Source organism: Labrus bergylta, chromosome 9 (assembly GCF_963930695.1).
Source record: "Labrus bergylta chromosome 9, fLabBer1.1, whole genome shotgun sequence".
NCBI lineage: Eukaryota > Metazoa > Chordata > Actinopteri > Labriformes > Labridae > Labrus > Labrus bergylta.
The window spans coordinates 22891765-22912687 of record NC_089203.1 but is presented as its reverse complement, the minus strand read 5'-3'; the positions used below and the strand labels follow the sequence as shown (position 1 = coordinate 22912687).

General features: G+C 40.4%; 1 protein-coding gene across 2 annotated transcripts in view; it reads left to right on the top strand.

Moving 5' to 3' along the window:
* Positions 1–20923, top strand: part of glra1 (glycine receptor, alpha 1) — a 124575-nt gene that overhangs the window by 51504 nt on the left and 52148 nt on the right. For both annotated transcript variants that reach the window (XM_020649725.2, XM_065958747.1), the window contains one exon: positions 17972–18039. In XM_020649725.2, coding sequence (XP_020505381.1) covers positions 17972–18039 — 68 coding nt within the window. The remainder of the gene's footprint in view (positions 1–17971; positions 18040–20923) is intronic.

Below are 20923 nucleotides of genomic sequence, written 5' to 3'. Positions count from 1 at the left end.
CATCATGCATTGGACTTCTGTTCCCTCACTCTGTAACTTTGGTTGTTCACAACCTTATTGGTCAAGTATGATTCAGCTTTATGGCTTTAATCCTGGAAAGTGAATTTCTCCCATTACCGGTCTTAGCTCTTATTCTCAGTATGGACATTATAGCAGAGGGAAAAAAAGACCAACATTACACAAGGAGAGAGGAAAAGGCCAAGAAGGAAAAAAGAGAGAGGGCTCCAGTTCACACACACAACAGCAAACAATATTTGTACTTACAAAATAAAGCTTCTACTCTGCTGTTGCTACACTTATGTAATGTTGGGCATTTGATTCAAGATCAAGCGCATGTTGTTTAAAGGGTCAGACCTGCAGTCCTTTGAGAAATCTGTAAGAAAAAAACGAGGACCATGGACAGTTCCATGAAGGACTAAAGCGCGAGATTGAGCGAGCATTTTTTCAGGCCGATGCTGACCTTGTGGAGAAACCCGATACTCCAAACTTGCGTGCCTGTTCGCAAATTCAGCTAATGCAGAAATGACAAGGATAACGCTGCAGACCTGAGTGTTTATTCAGGAGTTGTACAAGCAAACTCTACGCTGGTTTGTCTTTAGAAAGCGCACGCCTGACAACACATTCAACCCATATTAAAGTACACAAAAAACATGAGCTGTTGTACATTAAATGTTGTAGAAGATCAGGTCAGACACACCCTCGTCCTGCACACATATTCAAACAACAATATCTCATATCTTCCGAGTTCCCTTACTTTCTTCCACTTTTGCAATAAAGGTTAACATAACTTAGAATTACTATTTAGTTATAGTTTTCTTTTTGAAGACTTATCAAAATAGAAAAAAACAAAGTGGCTTACTATGAAAGCATTTATTAAATATGTTTTAGCTTTATGTATTTCCTCACATTTGTTTTCTTTTATATTCTCATATTTATTGATGAGAAACTGATCCAGCTTCTGACAAAAAAAAGGTTTCAGTAACTTTATATCGGCCTATAAAAATATGAAGACCAAACAGTGAAATCATTTGCCGTGAATAATTTAAGATCAGAGGATTTTAATCTCATTTGTGACATAAAAACTGCTGCGTGGCACGTGAAGTGCTTTGTCAAAAAAGCACTTCACTGTCACTTTATTATTTACCAGTCGTAGAATAACATGGAAGAACCTGCAATTAAGATTATATTGTACATTTTGGTCCAGAATTAGAATTTAGTTTTAACCCCAGGTGTAGGAAACAATTTGCATCTAGTTAAATAAAACAGAAGAAAAACATGAAACCTCAAATATCCCTTCATCCTGTCTTTAACAGCAGCAGACACAACAATTTACATGAATAATATAAAAAAAAGATCAAATAAAAGTTTTCTGAATGGTATTCTGTTTGAGTTAATAATCACCTGGTGTTTAAATTCGGCTGATTTTCATTAAATAAAAAAAGGGTTGAATGATGCTGAGTCAACCTACATTATTGGCAAGGTTACGAGAAGGAGTGCATGCAAGTGTTTGAGGGTTAAGTTGTGTGGGCGGACTGTGTGAGTGTGTGTGCGTGTGTGTGTGCTCTAATCTCACATGACTATCTACCTTCCTCTCAAGATGATTAAACGCATCGAGCTAACAGCAGAGCATCACGACACTCTGTTAAATCACACACTGATTTATTGAGCAGATGAATATCTCTCTCTGCTATCTCTCTCTCACACACACACACACACACACACACACACACACACACACACACACACACACACACACACACACACACACACTCACAGCAAACAGTCCATCTGCACAAACACATGGTCAAGCAAACAAACAGGCAAACAGCAAACAGGACAGATCAAGCTAACACATGCGCTAGTGTTTAAACACACACACATACACACACACACACAGATACACACACACACACGCACACACACACACACAGTCAAACTGGCAGAAACAATAATGTACAGAGCAAATACTACAATATCTTTAATCTCTCTCTCTCTCTCACACACACACACACACACACACACACACACACACACACACACACACACTCTCTCTCTCTCTCTTTGCAGTATCACTCCCTCTCAGTAATCCAGTTGAATAAAGCTTCAGTCACCTCCTGCGTGTCGCCGTGTCGCCCTTTGTAGACCTGCTATTGATTCATGTTCCTCTGCAGTCAGGCTGCTGCCATCCTGTCATGTCTGCCCGTCAGTCAAAACCTGGCCTGGAAAACCCTGGAAGGTCCAGGAGGGCTGCTTGACGATTCAGTGCAGCTTCAAATCACCATCACTCACTACAGCACGTCTTTAGTGTCCCTGTGGGATCAATCATTTACTTCTGATGCTGAAGGAAGTTCGTGTATCATAAAGAGTATAAGTAGGAAGGAAATAAGTTAGTTAGGAATGACGTTTTCAATGGTCTATAATAAAAATCAGATTGTATGCAATGTTTATGTGATTCAAAGTCAGTGAAGGGGAGACATACCTATAAGAGTGGCTGTGTGACATATTTAATCAATGGGATTAGCGTTATTTTCATTTAGCTGATTACCCTGCATGGGCAAGATGTTCTTTTGCTGTGGTTGATGCGATTGCTGGTGATGTCCCTGGATAGTCGGGCCAAGTTGCCAAAGCAGTTGAACAGTGGAAGCATCAGAATGTGTAACTTCAGCATCAGAGGACAGTGTTTGTTTGTTTTTTTTTCAGACGGATTACGTGTATGTGTACATGCTTGACTGCTTCACAGTAGAGGCTGATAGGTGTGGTGGAGGTCGGACAGGGTTTTGGACCATGTGTGTTAAGGTGGTTGTTGTCTGTTTTTTTTTTTTTGATCGTATTAAAGTATTAAATTACAGTTTCATCCTTTAATTCTATTTTGTAAAAGAATAAACAAGAAATAAATGAAATTGATTAATCTCTCAGACGGGCTCCACTGACTCCCTGAAAGTTCCCATGCAGAGCTGTCTTCCTCAGCGAACACATTATTAATTCACATTGGTGAAATGGTCCTGAGATGTCAGGTTATTCATAGCTTTGACGAGACGTCACACTAACGTCAACCACCTGGTAGGCTTCCCACTGCTGCACGCTACGGAGGAGTTATCGGTCTCAGTTTCCACCTCCGTGTTTTGACCAGTTTTATTTCATTTATTTAATTGAATTAAAGACAGAGACTAATGCTCTAACTGATGAGGAGACACGCCCAGGTTGTACTTCTACAGAATCCAACAAGAGTAGTAGGATACAACAATACTGACCCTGAACACAGCTGACAGTGATCCTGATGCTATCACTAGGCAACGCTAACTAGTTAACTAGCACTTAACTATGCTTTTGAGGGTGAAGCTTTTCTTGCCCTTCGCTTTCAAATCTGCAGCATTATTAACCAAACCACATCAAGTGCCCAGAACCTGCAGTTTGTCGTCATGTCTCTTGTTTTTTTCTGCGGTTGTCAGGTGATGTAAACATTTTTCGTTTTCAAAGAGGTGGAAACTTACAAGCCCGTGCTTCAGCTTCATAGAGTGTTCGATGGTGGCCGCCACTTTCCTCAGCTCTTTTTGCCCTCTAAGCCTCCTCGCCGGTCACATGACTGAAAGCTTTGGAATAGGGTGCTGTAGTTTTTAGTCAGTGATTACTTGTTGTCTATGGCACAGATGTTTACAATATATCAGGCTTTGAATCAAACACTACTAATATTTAACACTTGTAGTAGTTATATGTGTGTTCATATGATCTGACTTTAATATAAAATATTTACGGCTGTATCCTTTATTTTGATGGATGGATAGAGATATTGTTTTAAAGGATGCTCTGGTCCATGAATAATACCTAGATAAGACTCTGTGTGTGTGTGTGTGTGTGTGTGTGTGTGTGTGTGTGTGTGTGTGAGTGTGTGTGTGTGCTAAAATAATCTGTATAAACAGAGAGAATATGAGGAAGAGGATATGCACACATGCAAGCACATGCTGACAGGCAAACACACACACAGAAATATTCCCTCTGCAAACATACAGAGCGCACACACACAGTCACACAGAGAAACTGAAAATGCTCGCAGGCATGAATGCCAATTTTGTGTAAATATGCATAGACAAGCAGATACACACACACACACTCTCTCTCACACACACACACACACACACAGGCAGCCTCAGGTGATTTCTGACCAGGCTGCCATGCATCCATCCATCGCTTCAACCCTTTCCTCTCTGCCTACCTCCCACTTTGAATACATTTCATCTCATAATGAAACCTGAACTCCCCGTGGCTGAACGAATAGGAATGAGAGAGGAAGTCAGAGGCAGAGTGACAATAGGACAGGGATATAAAAGAGAGGAAAAAAAAGAGAAAGTAACCGATTCATGGAGAGAGTGAGGGAGAGATGGGTGAAGAGGAGGTTTCCGAGAAGTAAAATATAATATAATGGCATTCTCCTCCCTCTCTGGGGAGGGAAAATGAAGTTTTCCCAAAAGTTCACTCCATGGAAGAGGCGATGATGGATGGTTGAATATGTCGGCGGGAGAAACCGCCATTCCTCATTTCACCACTCCAATTAAAATGTGACAGGAAGTGTTTTTCCCCCCTCCGCTGATCAACCGCACTGTTTACTTCCCCCACTTTAAGCAGAGAGGGTTTTACTGCTGTATAGGAGGAGCCAGGTATGTGCTTTAATATGGGGGAGAATAATGAGAGCTGTCTGCGTAAATGAAGAGGGATGCAGCGCACATGAAGGGCTACGGCATCTGCATGGGAATAAAGGCAGAAATATCAACAAGATTTGATGCAGACAGGCTCTTTTTTTCAGGTGTTGGATGTGACTTTAAAGGATGTAGACATAAGGAAGAGAGAAAGTCTTTTTTCAATGTAGAGTCAGGAGATGGACGACACTTTAATGTTTCGCTGCCTTCCAGCATTTTCTTTTCACTCCCCCCTCCCGGCGTTCCAGAGCCTTGATGTTTATCTCTTCCTTCATGTTGCATCTGAATGTAATGGAGGAAAAAAATACAATAGAACAGAAGGAGTACTGAAACTTTTTCTGCCTCTCTTTCTTTTTTTTCTTCCTGCTTGTAGGAATGTAAAGAAAGTCAGGGACATTCTTAAAAGTTGAATAAAGCAAGATTTCCTAGAGTTGTATGTATATCTTAGAATAGTTATTTCCACATGCAGACACCAAATCAATATGCTATTTTTAAAAGGGCTCTATCACAGATGTAGCCAAGAGTAGCAGAATTATTGGGGCGACCCGACAGTGAAGGATTGCGCCCTCCATAGAGTGCCAGGAAGTTTGGAAACTTTCGAGTTTCTGCTTTAAAAAAATGGATGATCAAAAATACTGCAATAGAGGACAAAATATCCCAGCATTCAGTCCCTGATACACGTCCTATGTTTCCTATAATGCAACTCTGTTGAGTCTTTTCGATACCCTATCATCCTGATACATTTCCCTTGTTTTTTTAGGCTCAGTGCATCATGTTGTTTTCTGTAGTGATGTTTTCATTAATAAAGTTCTTTGCAAAGGGAGAACTGTTTCAGTTGAATGGTGACTTGCAAACAAATCTTCATGTATATTATAGTGATCCATGTAAAATGGACTGAAAATGATGCCTGTATTAATGTTGTAGTACTCTAATTAGGTCTTTGTCTTAAGATCGATCTCCTGACGACTTTTTAAGGTCTCCGTCTCGTCTCGGCATAGAAAGCATTTTTACTCGGCCTTGTGTCGGCCTCAGACTGGGCGGACTCCGCATTTTAAATCAAGACCACCACTGACAGACTATTTTTTCACGTCATTACTGTGATTAGAAGGACAACGCCCCATTCTAAAAGAACAAATCATTTCATGTCATATTTGATCTTTATCCCCTGGTTACGACCGCAACCTTCCCGGTGTTACGGTCTAAGTAAGTGACGCGCCACCAGCACACAAGAGGATCATTTTTGAGTGATATTCATAGTCTTGGTCTTGATTCGGTCTCGGAGCACTTTGGTCTCAGGTGTGTCTTGGTCTTGATTAGAGTGGTCTTGACTACAACACTACCCTGTATACGAAAGCATGTTGAGAATTTAAAAGATAGTTGCATCCTTATTGAGTATATTCTTGATTGTACCCAACACACACAAAGAATGACGTGAAGTATTCAAACACAGGTCCAAAAATTGTGTTGTTTCCCTTTATCATGGTTTTTGACCCTATAGATCTAGTGAAGGGGGCATGGGAACACAGGATGCGGGCAAAGCGAGTTCCATAAAGACATGGTTTTCCTTGTTAAAGACAAACTTGACTTTGCTGTACAGAATCCTGAGCGAAAACCCATCCAAAACATAGACGATGAACTGGAATAAAAACCATAAAATATTTCTGAATATGGGTGTTAGACTGACTCAAAGCTCTAAAAGTCCTAAGATGAGAAATTCCCTGCAACAATGGTTTGACAACAAGGTGTTCCCTGAACTCTGGACCAAAGGCCTTTTTTTCTCCTGAATCAGTTTAATGGCTTTTACAAAACTTTCTTATAACTTGAGCTGAGTAACTTCCAGGAGTATAAAGGTCTCCGTGTTTGATAAAATGTTCATTATTTCTCTGTTTCACTATCGGGGCGGGAGATTTATGACGCTCTAAAGTTCCTGGGGATACTTTTATTTTTTCTCTCACGCTGGCATTTCAGCGCTGATGTTTATGCATGGAGGATAAGAAGAAAATGATTACCTCCTCAGCTGTCGTGTCTGGACATAATGGAGGAAAAACAGCAATAAGAGAAGAAAAATAACCCTCTACTTCTCTCTCTCCATTTGTTCTCTCCATCTTTCAAGCTCTCTCATTCTCAGTCCTGAATGTAAAATGAGCCATGTTCTTTTGCTTCTAAGAGCATGTGTGGGGAATATATATTAGATCAATAAAAAGCAAAACTGCCTTCCCTGGACCATATAGCCTAGATGACATCCTATAAATATTTAATGTCTCACAGCCATTGTAGTGTTTTCTGCTGAAGGCAGCTCAATTGCAAAGGAGGCAATTCTGTGTAATTCAGAGTATTATTCACATAATTTGTGGCCTGAAACTTTTCTTCCCCCCTTGCTTCTCTCTGCTAATGTTTGGCTCTCTGCCATTTGTTGGTGTGAATATATTTGGCCTCACCACTGTGGCGCTAAGGTGTCACTTAGAGGTGTGCAAATTGGGCATCAGGAGAGGAGTGTTCAATAAAGAATAGGAGAGCAGGGCAAAGACAATTCTCCAGATACCTGTGTTTTACAACCTCCAAAGGCCTGCTAATGGAGCTCCCAACAGTGGACCACCTATAGTGTCTTCTCCTTGAAAAGCACAACTTTGCAAATGGGTCCTATACCCTCTAATTGGAAAAGACCCGCTGTTTTGAGTTTTAGAAAAACACAGGATAATGAAAACCATGTGTCTGAAACAGTTTCTTTTAACAACTTTGATGATTTCCGTCTGCCCATTAACAGATCACCTCAGAGAAGACAGAGCCTTGCTCTCTGTGTAGTCTTAATACCAATTCATCAGTTCAGGAGTTTATTGTTCTAAGGTTAATGTAGGAAGAAGAGCCCAGCTAAAAAACCCTGTTGGTGGGTGAGGTTGATCCTTTATTATCACTAACTTGACAAGAAAACCCTAAAAAAAATGACATTGTATGCCTTATAAGACAATTTGCTGAGAGGTTACTTTTGCACCTCGAAATAATTTCTTGGAAAAATAACAACATTTTAACATATAATTCAAATTAACTGTAAAAACTATGATTATAAAGATGTAACAGTTGATCAAGTAAAGTTTCTCTGATTCTTTGGAATGAGCTCAAATGAACTCATCTGAGAGGCTTTCTGGATTTTAACTTCCCCTTCCACCAACAGCATCTGGCAGTTTGACTTCCTGAGCTCATCAAAACTTAAATCTGCTCCTCGGAGATTCATGGCTCAGCGGCCTCGTTCCTCAGCAGGAAGTGAGCTTTGACTGTGCAGTGTTTCAGACTTGTTTCGTTTGTGAGGACGTCGGGCTATTGTTGGCTGAGTCATGGGGATCAGGCCACCACCGGAGGCTCTCGGAAAGCTGCCACAAGTCCTGGACTGATGCTGATAAGACCCCTGGGCCTTGCTGGAGGTTGGTGTAGAGGCAAGGGCAGTATGTTTGCAAGCCAATGTCTCTGGGCTAAGTTGGTGGGACTCCGCTTTAAGCAAACCAGAAATCTTTTTCTGTTGTTGTCCATTCGAGTGCCATGTAATATATTATATCTAATGGCAGAAGTACAATTCCAAAAAGAGAGAGCAAAGCCAGAGTGTCCAGACAAAAGTATTTGATTGTGCAACCAATCTATTATGTTGTTAACAGGTCAAAATACACTTATCAGCCATAACATTATGACCACCTGTGCTATCTAATGCTATTGAATACAACAACTTTAACAGAAGTTCTACTGTTACAAAGCGTTGACACGTGACCTTTTTGGAGTGTATTATATTAAAATGTGATCCTAGTTTTTTTTTTTGTTGCTTTAATGGATTGGACAAAATATGTGGGACTCCTTTCAACGTACAGTAATCACTCCAGTTCATCACTAGCTCACTATGACTTCAAAAATATAAAGTAGAACTATCACCTTTCTGAAACACTGACTTTTGGTTGATTTGGTTGGTTCTCAGAAACTCAGAAACAGAAATAAGGTTGATAATTGAGCCATGTGATTGCCTAAGACTTACTTGATTGCCTTACTTGTCCAGGCGTATTTATATCAAAGGATTATGTTGCAGCCATTACACCCTGTTTCACTGCAGCTTACTGAAGCAATATTTTACCATTAGCCATTTTGACCTAAAATATGTTAAAATGGGGCTCAGCTTAATAAATAGCGTTACTCGCTCTTCATTTCAGTGACCAGGCTTTGCTACATGACCAACAAAATCAATCAAAAATCAACGTTTGTTACACGCTTGACCTGTTTTGGTGCTGTTGGTGTCTGGGGAAATATACTGGTGTCATTCCAAACCTCTTGTTACATCTTAGTTGTTGTGCATTACGGCATCCCTATAATTTTACAAGGCACATGAAGTACTTTAAACTGCTTCTTGCTGATGTGTTGCCTTGTCTTCTGAAGTAAATTATTCGATGTTGGACGTGGTCAGTTGAGAGTCAATGGGGAATGGAACTTACTTCAAGAAAGTTGCATCTATCCTGTTTTGGATTATTGTGTTTGTCGGCAGACTTGTTTTGCAGTCTGGCAGATGCTAGCTGAATCCCACTTGGACGGCACATCAATTCTTACTGGCTAAATTTGAAAGGTGCAATGACCCCAAGTGGTTTCTTGACATCGTGATTGTATCGACTAGGCACTACTGGGTTTGAGATTCACCCATACATTGGCAGCAGCATTGTACCCTGCAAGCTTTATGCATCTGCTCTATATCATGAGAACATATGGCGTTTGGTAACCTGCTGTTTCCTGGATGCTTTAATCCAAATCTCCTTCCAGAACCATGAGTGGAAACATTTTTGAATAGGAGTTTCTTCAGTAGGAATGGAAAGCTTCTTCTTAAAGCAGTGATGAGACACCAAAGCCTGTGTCTATTTGTCATGTTTAGAGTATTGCTAGAACTGAATCTGAGATTGTGTTGATACACAGGCGACAGAAAAACACTCCCACAACCATATGTTTGGGTTCCTCTGTCTGTAACCTGACCCTCATTCCAGTGTCAGCTTTAAGAATCACAACAAGGATGAAATGTGAAGTTGACACTGGCATAAAAAAAAAACTCCTCGTCTGCCGAGTGAGAATATAAAACCCACCTAACTATTAATCACTGGAAAAGCAATTACAGGCACTTCCTCTGGCAGGTTTATCAGGCTGTGATCTTCATACCATCTCTATTTAGACCTGTCTGCTTTCTGGAGAACCATCAAACACTCTTAAACACTTTTAAACGTCACTTCTGCTCCCAGATGAAAAATTAGTAGATAATGATGACCGGTAAACACCAATACTGCAAACACTGAAAAAGTACAAGATTTTTTTTTTACAAAGGGAAACTATTTATTAAAAAAAAATAATAATAATAATAATCACAATAGTTTAAAAAATACACCAAATATACTGCACTTCTGTATGCACTGCAGGTTTTGTGCTAAAGGTAGGCAGTAGTAGACACTCTCATTTGATACTATCAAGGAACATATTAACAATATGTTGAGGTTTAATTGTTATTTTAGCATGCACTTAATGTCTCAACGCATTCTTCACTTCTGCAAATATTTCTGAAAATGTCATAGGAGTGGTATTTTATTTATTTCATTTAAAGTCAAGTCAGCTATCCTTTTACTGTGGGTATTACTGTCAGTAGCCACTAAAGCTATTATAAAGGCAGGAGGTTTAATATGCGTCTGGATCTTGATTCTCCCAAGAATCAAACCTGAAAGGAATCCTTAATGATCCTGAGTGTAAGCTGGAGTCTGTTTTACAAGGATTCTAACTTGTATAGATTAGTTTATGTAAAGAAACAGCATAACTTAAGTGCAAAATTCGCAATTATTTTACCATTTTCACACTTACAACACATTGTGGATGTAGTTACCCATGTTTGAATCTCTGCAACTATGACACAGATGATTTTAAACTAAGGGTTTTACTGGTTTCACTTTCCATGAAACATTCATAAAAAATGGTTGTTTGTGGATATATATCGTACATATCGTATGAAACAAATAGTACTAAGGGTAACTCATTGCTGTCAGTAAAGGTTGAACTTGTTTTATCGTGAAGCCCTATATCATTGTTACACTATCATAATTTCATATAGCAGACGCTTTTGTCCAAGGCAACATAAATCTGAGAATTCAAAGTCTCATAGAAAGGCTTAACAGAGACTCTCTGAAGTTTCTGGAGACACAGTCCCCCTCCTGGGTGGTGTCCCTGCAGTGGTGTTAGTGACACAGTTAAATTGTACAAACTGAATCTAAAGATTTTTTTGTTTGTTTGTGGCAAATAGAGAAATCATACACACAGAGCACAGAGAGCTCAGGGACTGTTTAGAGCCCCTTTTTCAGTGAGAGGCTGCAGTGGCTGCAGTTAGCAGAAGTGCTGAGAGGCCGAGCCGGGCCGTTTGTTTCATCCTGCTTTATTGCTGTTGTCACTTGTTTTTAATGAAAGTGGAGCTCAGCTGCGTAAGAAGGGAGGGGGAGTGGTTTTATTTGTGCCGACGCACCTCAGCAGGACTTCAGCACAGTTGCTGAACTTGATTGGCCTCCTCAGCATGCACATGTGTGTGTATGTGAGTTTGAGAGGCAGGGAGTATGTGCGTGCATATTCAGAGAAATTCACTTTTTAGTCGACATGCCAAGGGCTTTTACTCCGGAAACTTATCTCACAAGAACATTCGCAGAAGAGAATGAATAATTAATTCACATTTCTCTTGAGAAAGTATGAAACCCTCAACAATCTCAGTTCAGTTTTATGACGTTTGGTAAGTTACATATTACGTTAGTATAATTAACAATGTTTTAAACGACTTCATAGATTTACTGTAAAGTGTAAGAGCAGGTCAATATACACATTTTATATTAAAATCATGCAGTCGATAATCCTTGTGTTGATTTGACGTACGGTGGCCAGCAGGGACAAACTAAAATCTGTGCAGAGGACAAGGCCTGTGCATCATGTTTGTATGCTTATCAGCTGCAAAAGGTTAAAAAGCAATGAGGCGCGCAGACACTATGTGTCCGTGCAAACTGAATGTTAATGTGTGTTAATTTGTGTTTAGTATGTGAGTGCAGTGTAGCCTGTAAGCTACATGCATGCTGAATGTGTCCTTCAGTGCGTGTGTTTACTGCATGCCTGAATGCACCTGAATTCACATCAGTACAGTTTAGCACAAGTTGTGTGTATGTCTGGTATATAGCCTACGTGTACATATATATTTGTTTATGTGTGATTGTGTGTGTGTGTGTGTGTGTGTGTGTGTGTGTTTGTATTCATGGAATTTGTTGTTTTCCATTTTTTGTGTCTCCTTTGCACATACATTACAAAGGTGTTGTTTTTCACACGTGTGCACATGTCATGCACATTTGAGTATATTTCTTGCTCTATCATCTGTGGGTGTGTTTTGAGAAACTGGTCATATTTGCACCTTATAGCCTTTTTCTATCACCATAGTGACCAGTTTGATATCCACCCTTGGAGTGATGTTAGTAAGTTACAGCTATCTGCATAACAGCAAACATCCAAGCTTGACTCATGAAGAACTATGAGGTACAAGTCATCAAATCATAACCTAGCAACCATAACAATCCACAGCAAGCACTTCAAGAGTTGGATTTTTGGTAAGTTTGTTGTGGTGCGCACTGGGAAATACTTGGCATTTTCTGGTCTTCTCTACATACTATTTTAGTTTCTCTAATTGACATCTAAGGCTATCTCAAACACATGATGTGGTTATAAATGATGGTCAAAATATACTGTTATACGATTGTTGCAGATGCTGCTTTATTTTGGCTGATGTGACATCAAAATTGTCCAGTTTGGGATCATTAAAGCACAACATTTGTTTTATCTTTTAGAGATAATGTGAATAAATTTAGCTTATCTGATCAAATTTGCTGAAAAAAGTTTTTATTTTAGACAAAAAAAAAAATCTCCTGTGTTCTTCTATAAATGCAAAACCTCCTCTAGTCCTCATTTATAAGAAAACCAACATGAGGATTGTGTTGGTAAAAATGGCTCATGACGGTCAGACATGCAGTGCTATAGAATGAAACTCTCAACAGGAGAAGCAACATTAAAAAATGATGATGGGCATCCAATTTTAAACTTAAGAATACTCAAACATACGTCAAAGAATAATGGGATAACATTCTCACCTTTACCTTCTTTATTATAAAAAGGTATTCAGAATTCTTCATTTCATACAAAAGACAAGGAACTTTATAACACCTTCACAGTACTGTTAGAAGGTACAGGCATGTCTTTTTGTGTGCGTAGCTCAGGCCATTTGGCACACACACACACACACACACACACACACACACACACACACACACACACACACACACACACACACACACACACACACACACACACACACACACACACACACACACTGGGGCAGATATGAGCGTGCCGCTACAGTAGCCTGTGAGTCACACTGCCAGCCTGTCCTCTATGACGGTTAATGAGCTGTCGCCTCTTCCTCCATTCTGTCGTTTTCTGGTGCACCCCCATCTTCTGTCTTTATTGGAGGGCTATAAAGCGTCCTTCTCTGGATGGTTATTAAATGAACTGCTGTGGGAGAAAAGATGGAGAGAAGCAGAAGAAGGAGGCATTAGCTTCTCCTCCTTTTCCTCCTCCCCTCTGAGTTTGTATTTTATTTTTGCGTCATACGCTGCGAGGGACGTCGAGAGAAGACAAATTATGATATCCCTCTGCTCGCCTCCCTCCTGCCACTGAGCGAGGAGGACTCTGAAGGAGGGATTTTGAACAAAGCCTGGATGCAGAGGAAATGTGTCAGAGGACTTGAGTTAGGCCTGGAGAGCCTTTCTGAGAGAAAACACAGAGATAATGTAATACCAGCTGGTTTACGGATAAACCCTCGGATGCTCTTAGACACATCAGAGCTCGTGCTCACTGAGTCTGTCGAGCCTTTGCACATCAGAAAGATAGAGGCAGGTGGTCACGCTGGGCCGATTATTTACAGAGAAGCCTCAGGCGCCATTTATCTTCTTGATATCAAATATCCAGTTTGTTTGGTCCTCTCTTAAAGACAAATAACGGGATTATTTTGTTGAATTAAAAAAGAATTGGAAAACATTTAAAGAAAGATCAGTAGTTTTCTGGATTTTTCTTAATTGTATTTAAGTGAGCCAATACTTGGGTGATCTTGTTCAGTCTGTCAGGCAGCTGTTGGATTATATCCTTGAGTATCTCTCTGATCTATACAGTTCATGGCAAAATAGCAGAATGAAACATTATTGTGATCATTTAGCTCCCAAATGATGCATGCTTGCAAAGTATCTGTTTTAGATTACTGACACCTTGTTCTCACCTTGTTCTCGGATTTTCAAAAACACCAGATTTTTAAACTACGATACGATTCCAGTGAAAATCTGTTGTGCGTTACAGCACCTGTTTCGAAGTCCTAGCCAACCAATATTGGGTTATTTCTTATTTTTTTATAATCACCCAAAACATTGCAGGCAAACTGTCTCAATTGCACAAATACATTGTCAATATTGAAATGTTGCCAACGTATTTTGTGCAATTGAGACAGTGTGCAGGAGCTTTTGGTTAAATATGTGACTGGAGATCTTTAGTTTTTTCAAAGCTTCAGGACTTTATGCTGTTATCGATCATTAAAACAAGAGATTATTATCAAGGTTGTATCGTTTAGAAAAACATGAGATTGAAAAAGTGTCCAAAGTTTCGCAAATTTTGAAAGCCTTGACTCTTTCATTCCAAATGTTTGAGACGCCCACCTGATGAATAATTATGTCACTCCTCTGTGTTGTGTGCTTCATAAATGTATTTTTTTGTGTGTATCTGTAACTTTAAATCCTTTCCTCACGTCCTCCTGTGAGTAACCTTCTGCGTGTTCTGCTGAGATGCTGTACATAATGTCACGTAGAGAACCATGGCCTCCAGCTATCTTTCAGGATTTTTTTCCCCCCCTCCTAACCATGCATCTCCAACCCTATGATTCTGCTCTATAGCTTAGCCACAGTTGCGTGCGTCTGTAGGAGTGCGTATGTGCATCTTTGTGTGTGTTGAATGACTCTCAGATGATACGCCTCCCCTGTGGCCTCCGGCGGTCCTCAGACTGTGACAGGGAGAGTAATTGGCCATCAAAATAACCCAGACCCCTTTCCTTCATTCCCCGCTCGCCCCCGGACAGTGGAATTAGACCCTGAGTTTAGCCAGGGACATTAAACACTAACTGTGTGTCCATGATGTGTGTTTGACTTTAACTTACATGCTAGTGTATGGCAGTATGACTGTGATGCAGCCTTGGTCAAAATGCATTATGTTATAAAACAACACATCAGGGTCTGATGAAAAGTGGATAAATTAGAACAGGAATACAGTAATTGGATTATGACATTTAGCTAAAATGTAAAGGCAGCAATCTAATTATCAAGACAAAAAAAGGCACTTTGTCTACAGATTTATAGGCCTACGTTTCTATTATTCAAAGGGGCAGAATTGCAATTTGAGACTTTTGGAGGAGAAATTATAATAATTCAGTTTGTATTACTTTATTGCCTCTTTACAGAGATGGATGGAAAAGTTCTGTCTGTACACAGTGCAACAGTTTGAACAGGATCCGATGTATTCCTATGCACAGAAGGTTCTTCCGATCTTTGCAAACAGTGGATGAAAAGGTGACTCCTTCAAAGGAAACACGTGTTTGGATCGCTGATCTTCATGTAATGCTGTGACGTTAGGCAAATCAAATCCAGATTCTAGCCCAACACTCACCATACTAACGACTCACTGGAGTTTGAATTTCATCATCTGAATTTTAGAAAAGAAGGCAATAAGATGCTGAACCGCTCCTTCAGCTTCCAAAAGTGTGTAATTTAGAGGTCAACATAGTCACGATGTCTATTATTCAGTTATCCTGCCTCACACAAAGCGTACAAGAGGAACTTGGAAAGCTAGTCGATGGTTTCCTCATAGGTGGTATATTATGATGGATGGAGCAACATTTTAAGGTGTCTCAGGTGTATTTCTGTGCTATGGATGACAGTTGTAATCTTGTTCTTTTACCCTTAATAAGTGGGGTCAAAAAAAAAAAATACATCATAATATAAGTCAAGTCAAGCTTTCTTTATTGTCATCTCAACAATATACAAGTACATAGTTAGATGGATTTTTTTTCCCTCTAGGACCGTGATGCTACACTGGACATTTGAGAATGAAAGAAGTATGAGGTTAAATGTTGTGACAAGAGAAACAAATAAAGTGTCTTCAAACATTGAAAGTGGCCAAGGTAGGGTTAGGGTTTGGTGTTGTGTCTGCGTACCTTTATAACTTATGAGCACATCATGTTTCACAACTTTTATTCATTTTATTTGCATTTTTTTTTAATTACCTTTTATGCTGTCTTCTTTCCTTTTCTTTTCTTTCCTCTCTGTTTGGTTAGGTGTGCAGCATAAATAACCCGAATCATATCCCTGAATAGCCCAAAGTTAGCTGACAAAACTGTAAATCCTGCCTCGTAGTGCAGTCTCTATTCTCATTGTAGAAGTCCACCCTACCTTTCAGAAGCTCAGTCTTTTTAAATAAGTGGTAGACCTGCAGTTTACTGGCTGGCTTGACTGTCTGTCATGATCAAACCAGTGAGTCCATGGATGAAAAGCGGTTTAGAGGTTACTCTCTGTGATTTAGCTTTAAAGTCAATATCATGTCCACTGGCTGAAAGAGATGAGAGCTCCCCTGTCCGCCACGCTCCTTGGCGCAACTCCGCTCTGTCCGCCGAGTAATCGCATTTGTGTTTGTACAACCTGGTAAAACAGCGAATCAATGAAGCAGCCAAGAAAGGCTCAAACATTATTTACTTTCACTTCACATCTGAAAACAACCTTGAACGCAGCGTCTCGACCCTGAAAGGAGAGCGAGGAGGGACTATTTTTGGCTTTCTAAACACCTCTGAAACGCCTCTGATATCGCCTCGGGTTGACCGACAGCACTTTTAAAGCCTCAAAGGAGATGTGATATTGATTTTCTTATTTTGAGTTTTCTTAACTTGTAATGAGATGTTTGCACAATCTCCTCCTCTGCGACTCTGGAGTGAACTTGCTGCTGTTGTCAGGCAGTTCGGACACTGCAGTCGGGGTATTTAAGTCCAGGGAGGAGACCTGTTCATTTATTCAGCAGAGCGTCACAGCTGCCTGACCACACTGTTTCTCTCACTTTGTTTACTTCCCGCACTCTGTCATCGTCTCACCTTAGCTTCAGTCTTCTCTGCTGGCTGTGGTATCCAGTCACAGGGACTGAAACACAAACACACTTCAGATGGTCATGGTGCTCCTTGTTGGGTAAAGTTACCTTTGACAGATACTTGTTATGTAACAAGACTTCTGTCGTGATTAAGTAACTATTTACTTTACTACACATGACGGTTATATTGTCTAGAAGGCCCATCGTCCTGGGTACGTCTACCTTTGGATGTCTTTTCTCTACGTCAGCGGTTCTCAACTGGTGGGTCATGTGGGTCAGCTGTTACTCAGCGGCTCAGTGGTAGTCGTTTGAATCTCAAGCGTAAGGCTGGGGGTTCGATCCCCCACTCCTGCAGCCACATGGCCAATGTGTCCTTGGGGAAGACACTTAACCCAAAGTTGCTTCCGCTGCTTCGTCAGCTGCATTGAAATGTGTATGAATGGGATTAGACACCTGATGGTCACTTTACATATCAGCCTCTGCCATCAGTGTGTGAATGTATAGGTGTGACATGTGGTGTGGAAGCGCTTTGAGTAGTCAGAAGACTAGAAAAGGTGCTAAACAAGCTCAAGTCCACTATTTAGTAAATGAAAAAGTGATGCTCTGTAAATAGTTATTTCTGTTGATGGGTTTTACTGCGTGTTTTTCTTACATTAGGAGCCACTTTTGCACACCGGGCAATTAAATACATTTCTTAGCTATATTTAAATGTCTGAATTGTAAGTTTTATTCTTTATTATTTTTAGAATTGTGATGTGTACTTTTTTAAGTGCCTAATTGCTTAAATGTTCAATGAGTTAGTAAGATGTGGCACCTTGAATGTGATTACAGCAGCTGCTGTGACTTTTTTGAATTCAATGTCAAATATCTTCGACATGAAGATGTTTTCTTTTCCTCTGGATATTTTCTTCCGCACTCTTCTCGAAACACCTCAACTTCTTGTCAAGGTTTACGTCTTTCAACCCCTCGCACTAACGCTGTAAAAAGATGAGATCTAACTTTTCGGTTTCTTTCCCCTCCCTCTCTGCCTCTCTGCTTCTCTGCAGGTCCGCCTGTAAATGTAACCTGCAACATTTTTATCAACAGTTTTGGGTCCATCGCTGAAACAACAATGGTAAGCTCCATTATTCTTAATACGACTTTGTAATACAACATGATGTGCAGATTTTGACATTATGTATTTGTCACTCGTGTGTTTGTGGATGCGGATGGTTGGGCAGTTAATGGAAACTGTCACATCTCGTCGCAGCTCCATTTTGGGTTGGGTCATTTTGCCCTGAAAAATGCGATTAATTGGAGTGACTGCGGCGCATTTTAAAGTCTCATTTTCATAGAAAAATGAAAAGCCTTCCGCCCACTGTGTGTTTAGAAATGTCTCCGCCTCATTGTCTCCCATTTTAAACACTTTATTTGAAAGAGCGCACCATCGCCTCGCCATTTGCATAACAGCGCTGTGAGCGTGTCGTGTGCGCAAGCGATGGAGGGGAAATTTCGGCTGATTCATTACACAGAAAATCCATTAGTGTTAATATAAGTGAAGCATCAACCTTTACAGAGCAACAAGGCCGAGAGCCGCTATATGGTAACATTTAACCGTAGTGTGTGTTTTCGCAAGGGTGCAACAGCAGCGCCCACGGGATCCTTGACTGTTTCTTAAAATCTGGAGACACACACTCACTACTCTGACCTCCATAAAACACACAAATCATGTTTTAATTCTTCAAATGTGTCAACACTGTCAGCTGTGCAAACCAAACCCTCTGCAGGGTCGTAGCTTCCACCGACGACTCAGACAATGACAGGTCCTCCGAAGTGTTTCAGGGAATGAATCTTGTTTCTAATCTAGCACGCGCTGCAGTAAAGCCACGCCCCCTTTTTTAGCATGTGACACTTACAGATGAGGCGAGGATAAAGCATATGTAACACTGAAGCGATTGACATTGTTTTTTAATTGGGATATAATAAAAACAGAATTTTAATATGTATTTGGATAGAGATCTTAGTCAGAGTCAGAGATCAACATGTACATTTTGCATGCCGCATTGGCAGAATTTTTATTTTTTACAAGCAACTCAGGCCCTATTTTTTTGCTTTTTACATGTTATATGTAATAAGATGTTTGTCTGCACTTGTTAGGGAAATGCGGCTCACAAAAGGAAAAACAATCAATACTCCGTGGCACACTGAAAATGACTTTACTGTAACTTTATTGTGAGCAAACAACGCCTGTAGCTTCCTCAGGTTCTCCCAGCACAATCATAGGGCATAAAGAGGTTAAATACAAATGGTCACATGACCAATTATCACAATAAACATTATTCCAAGTCACAGCCTCATATGAAAACTATAATATACAAACACAACATATTTACTGAATATAATAAGCTGAATGCAAAAGATATAGTGGAACTCAATACTGCAGCTGTCCCTCTGCAACCAAATGGAACCTGAGGAAGTTACAGGGGGAAACGCGTTGTTTACTCACAATAAAGTTACAGTAAAGTCATTTTCAGTATGCCACGGAAAATGTGTTTATTTTTAATTTATGTTCCTGCAACCGTGCGCACCTGCGAACATATGACCTGTCCCCTGTAGGTCGTGTGGCTCATAATTGGTTGATGATTTTGACTTGTGATTACACAAATTCATTTTCTACGATTGGAGTTTCTGCAGTGTCAGCATGTTGTTAAATGAACGCTCATATGTCCCAGTAAAAAAACGCTTGTAAGAATAAGTACAATTTAGTGGCTTGAATGTCATGGCAGCCTGTGACCCCCCCCCCCCCCCCCCCCCCCCCGCCACCTGATAGCCTGTCAGTCAGACCAACACGTCAATCAAGCGCTCAACAGAAGCGGCTTGCTTTAAGAGGCTGAGACTGAGTTCTCCCTCTGAAGGCAAAAGTCAGCCAGTCTGTGTTGTTGCTTTAATCTCTCAGAGGGTGGATTAGAGGCAAAACAAAGCACTGAAATAATTGGATTTATCAGGTTTTATCAAAGCAGAAAATCCATTTGAAGGCTCCAGAGGCAACACACAGCGAGGCGGCTTCGAGCTTTCTGGATGCAGTGATGCTGTTTGTAGTAGTGTGTAGCTCTCGCTTTCAGCTAGGACTACATTACCCCTCCACCCTCAACACACACACACAAATACACACAGAGTGCTCTTGGGGCCAGAGCACAGTGATAGATGGAGTCGGTAGAATGGCGCAGTGCGTGTTGAAGTCCCGGCGGTACACGGCTTTATTCCTGTTTCAGCGCTCTCTTCACTCGCTTGCCTGCTTGTTCTTTCTCTCTCCCTCCCTCTCTCTCTCTCTCAAACACACACACACACACACACACACACACACACACACACACACATTCTTCTATCATTCTTTATCACTCTTTTGTTTGTCTGAAAAACACATGCCCAGACAAACTTTACTCACTTTTTGTCAGTCTGTAAATCACACTTTAACCCTAGATCCATTATTCTCTAACAACACACACTGGCTCACATATACTAAGATTGACTGGAGCAACAAGTGTAAATGTGCTGGATTTAAAGTAGCTTTTGAATAAATACATGAAATACTGATAAGAAAAAGAGGATGAATAGATAAAAGAAAAGATATGGAATAATAATCCACTTTAGAGGGGGATTATACGTTTCAACCTGAGCCTATTTTTATGTCATTCTTTCATGATCGTTTACCTCAGATCCAAAATAATATTTTTAAATAATATATTTGTAAACCACAGAAAAGCACAGAAACTAAACAGTTTAACCTGATTTTGTGCAATGTACGCTCCAGGGACGGACCGCAGAGCATGCTGTGGAAACATAATCATTGACCAGAGGGGGTCATCAATATGATCCCTCAGCCCTGCAGTGTTCCCTCATTTCTATGAAATCCTCCCCCCCCCTCCATACTAAAGCGGAGTTGGTGGGATATACACTTTATGTGAATTTGTAAGCTATCAGCACAGAGCTCTCAGACTCTTTATCCCTCACACACTGAA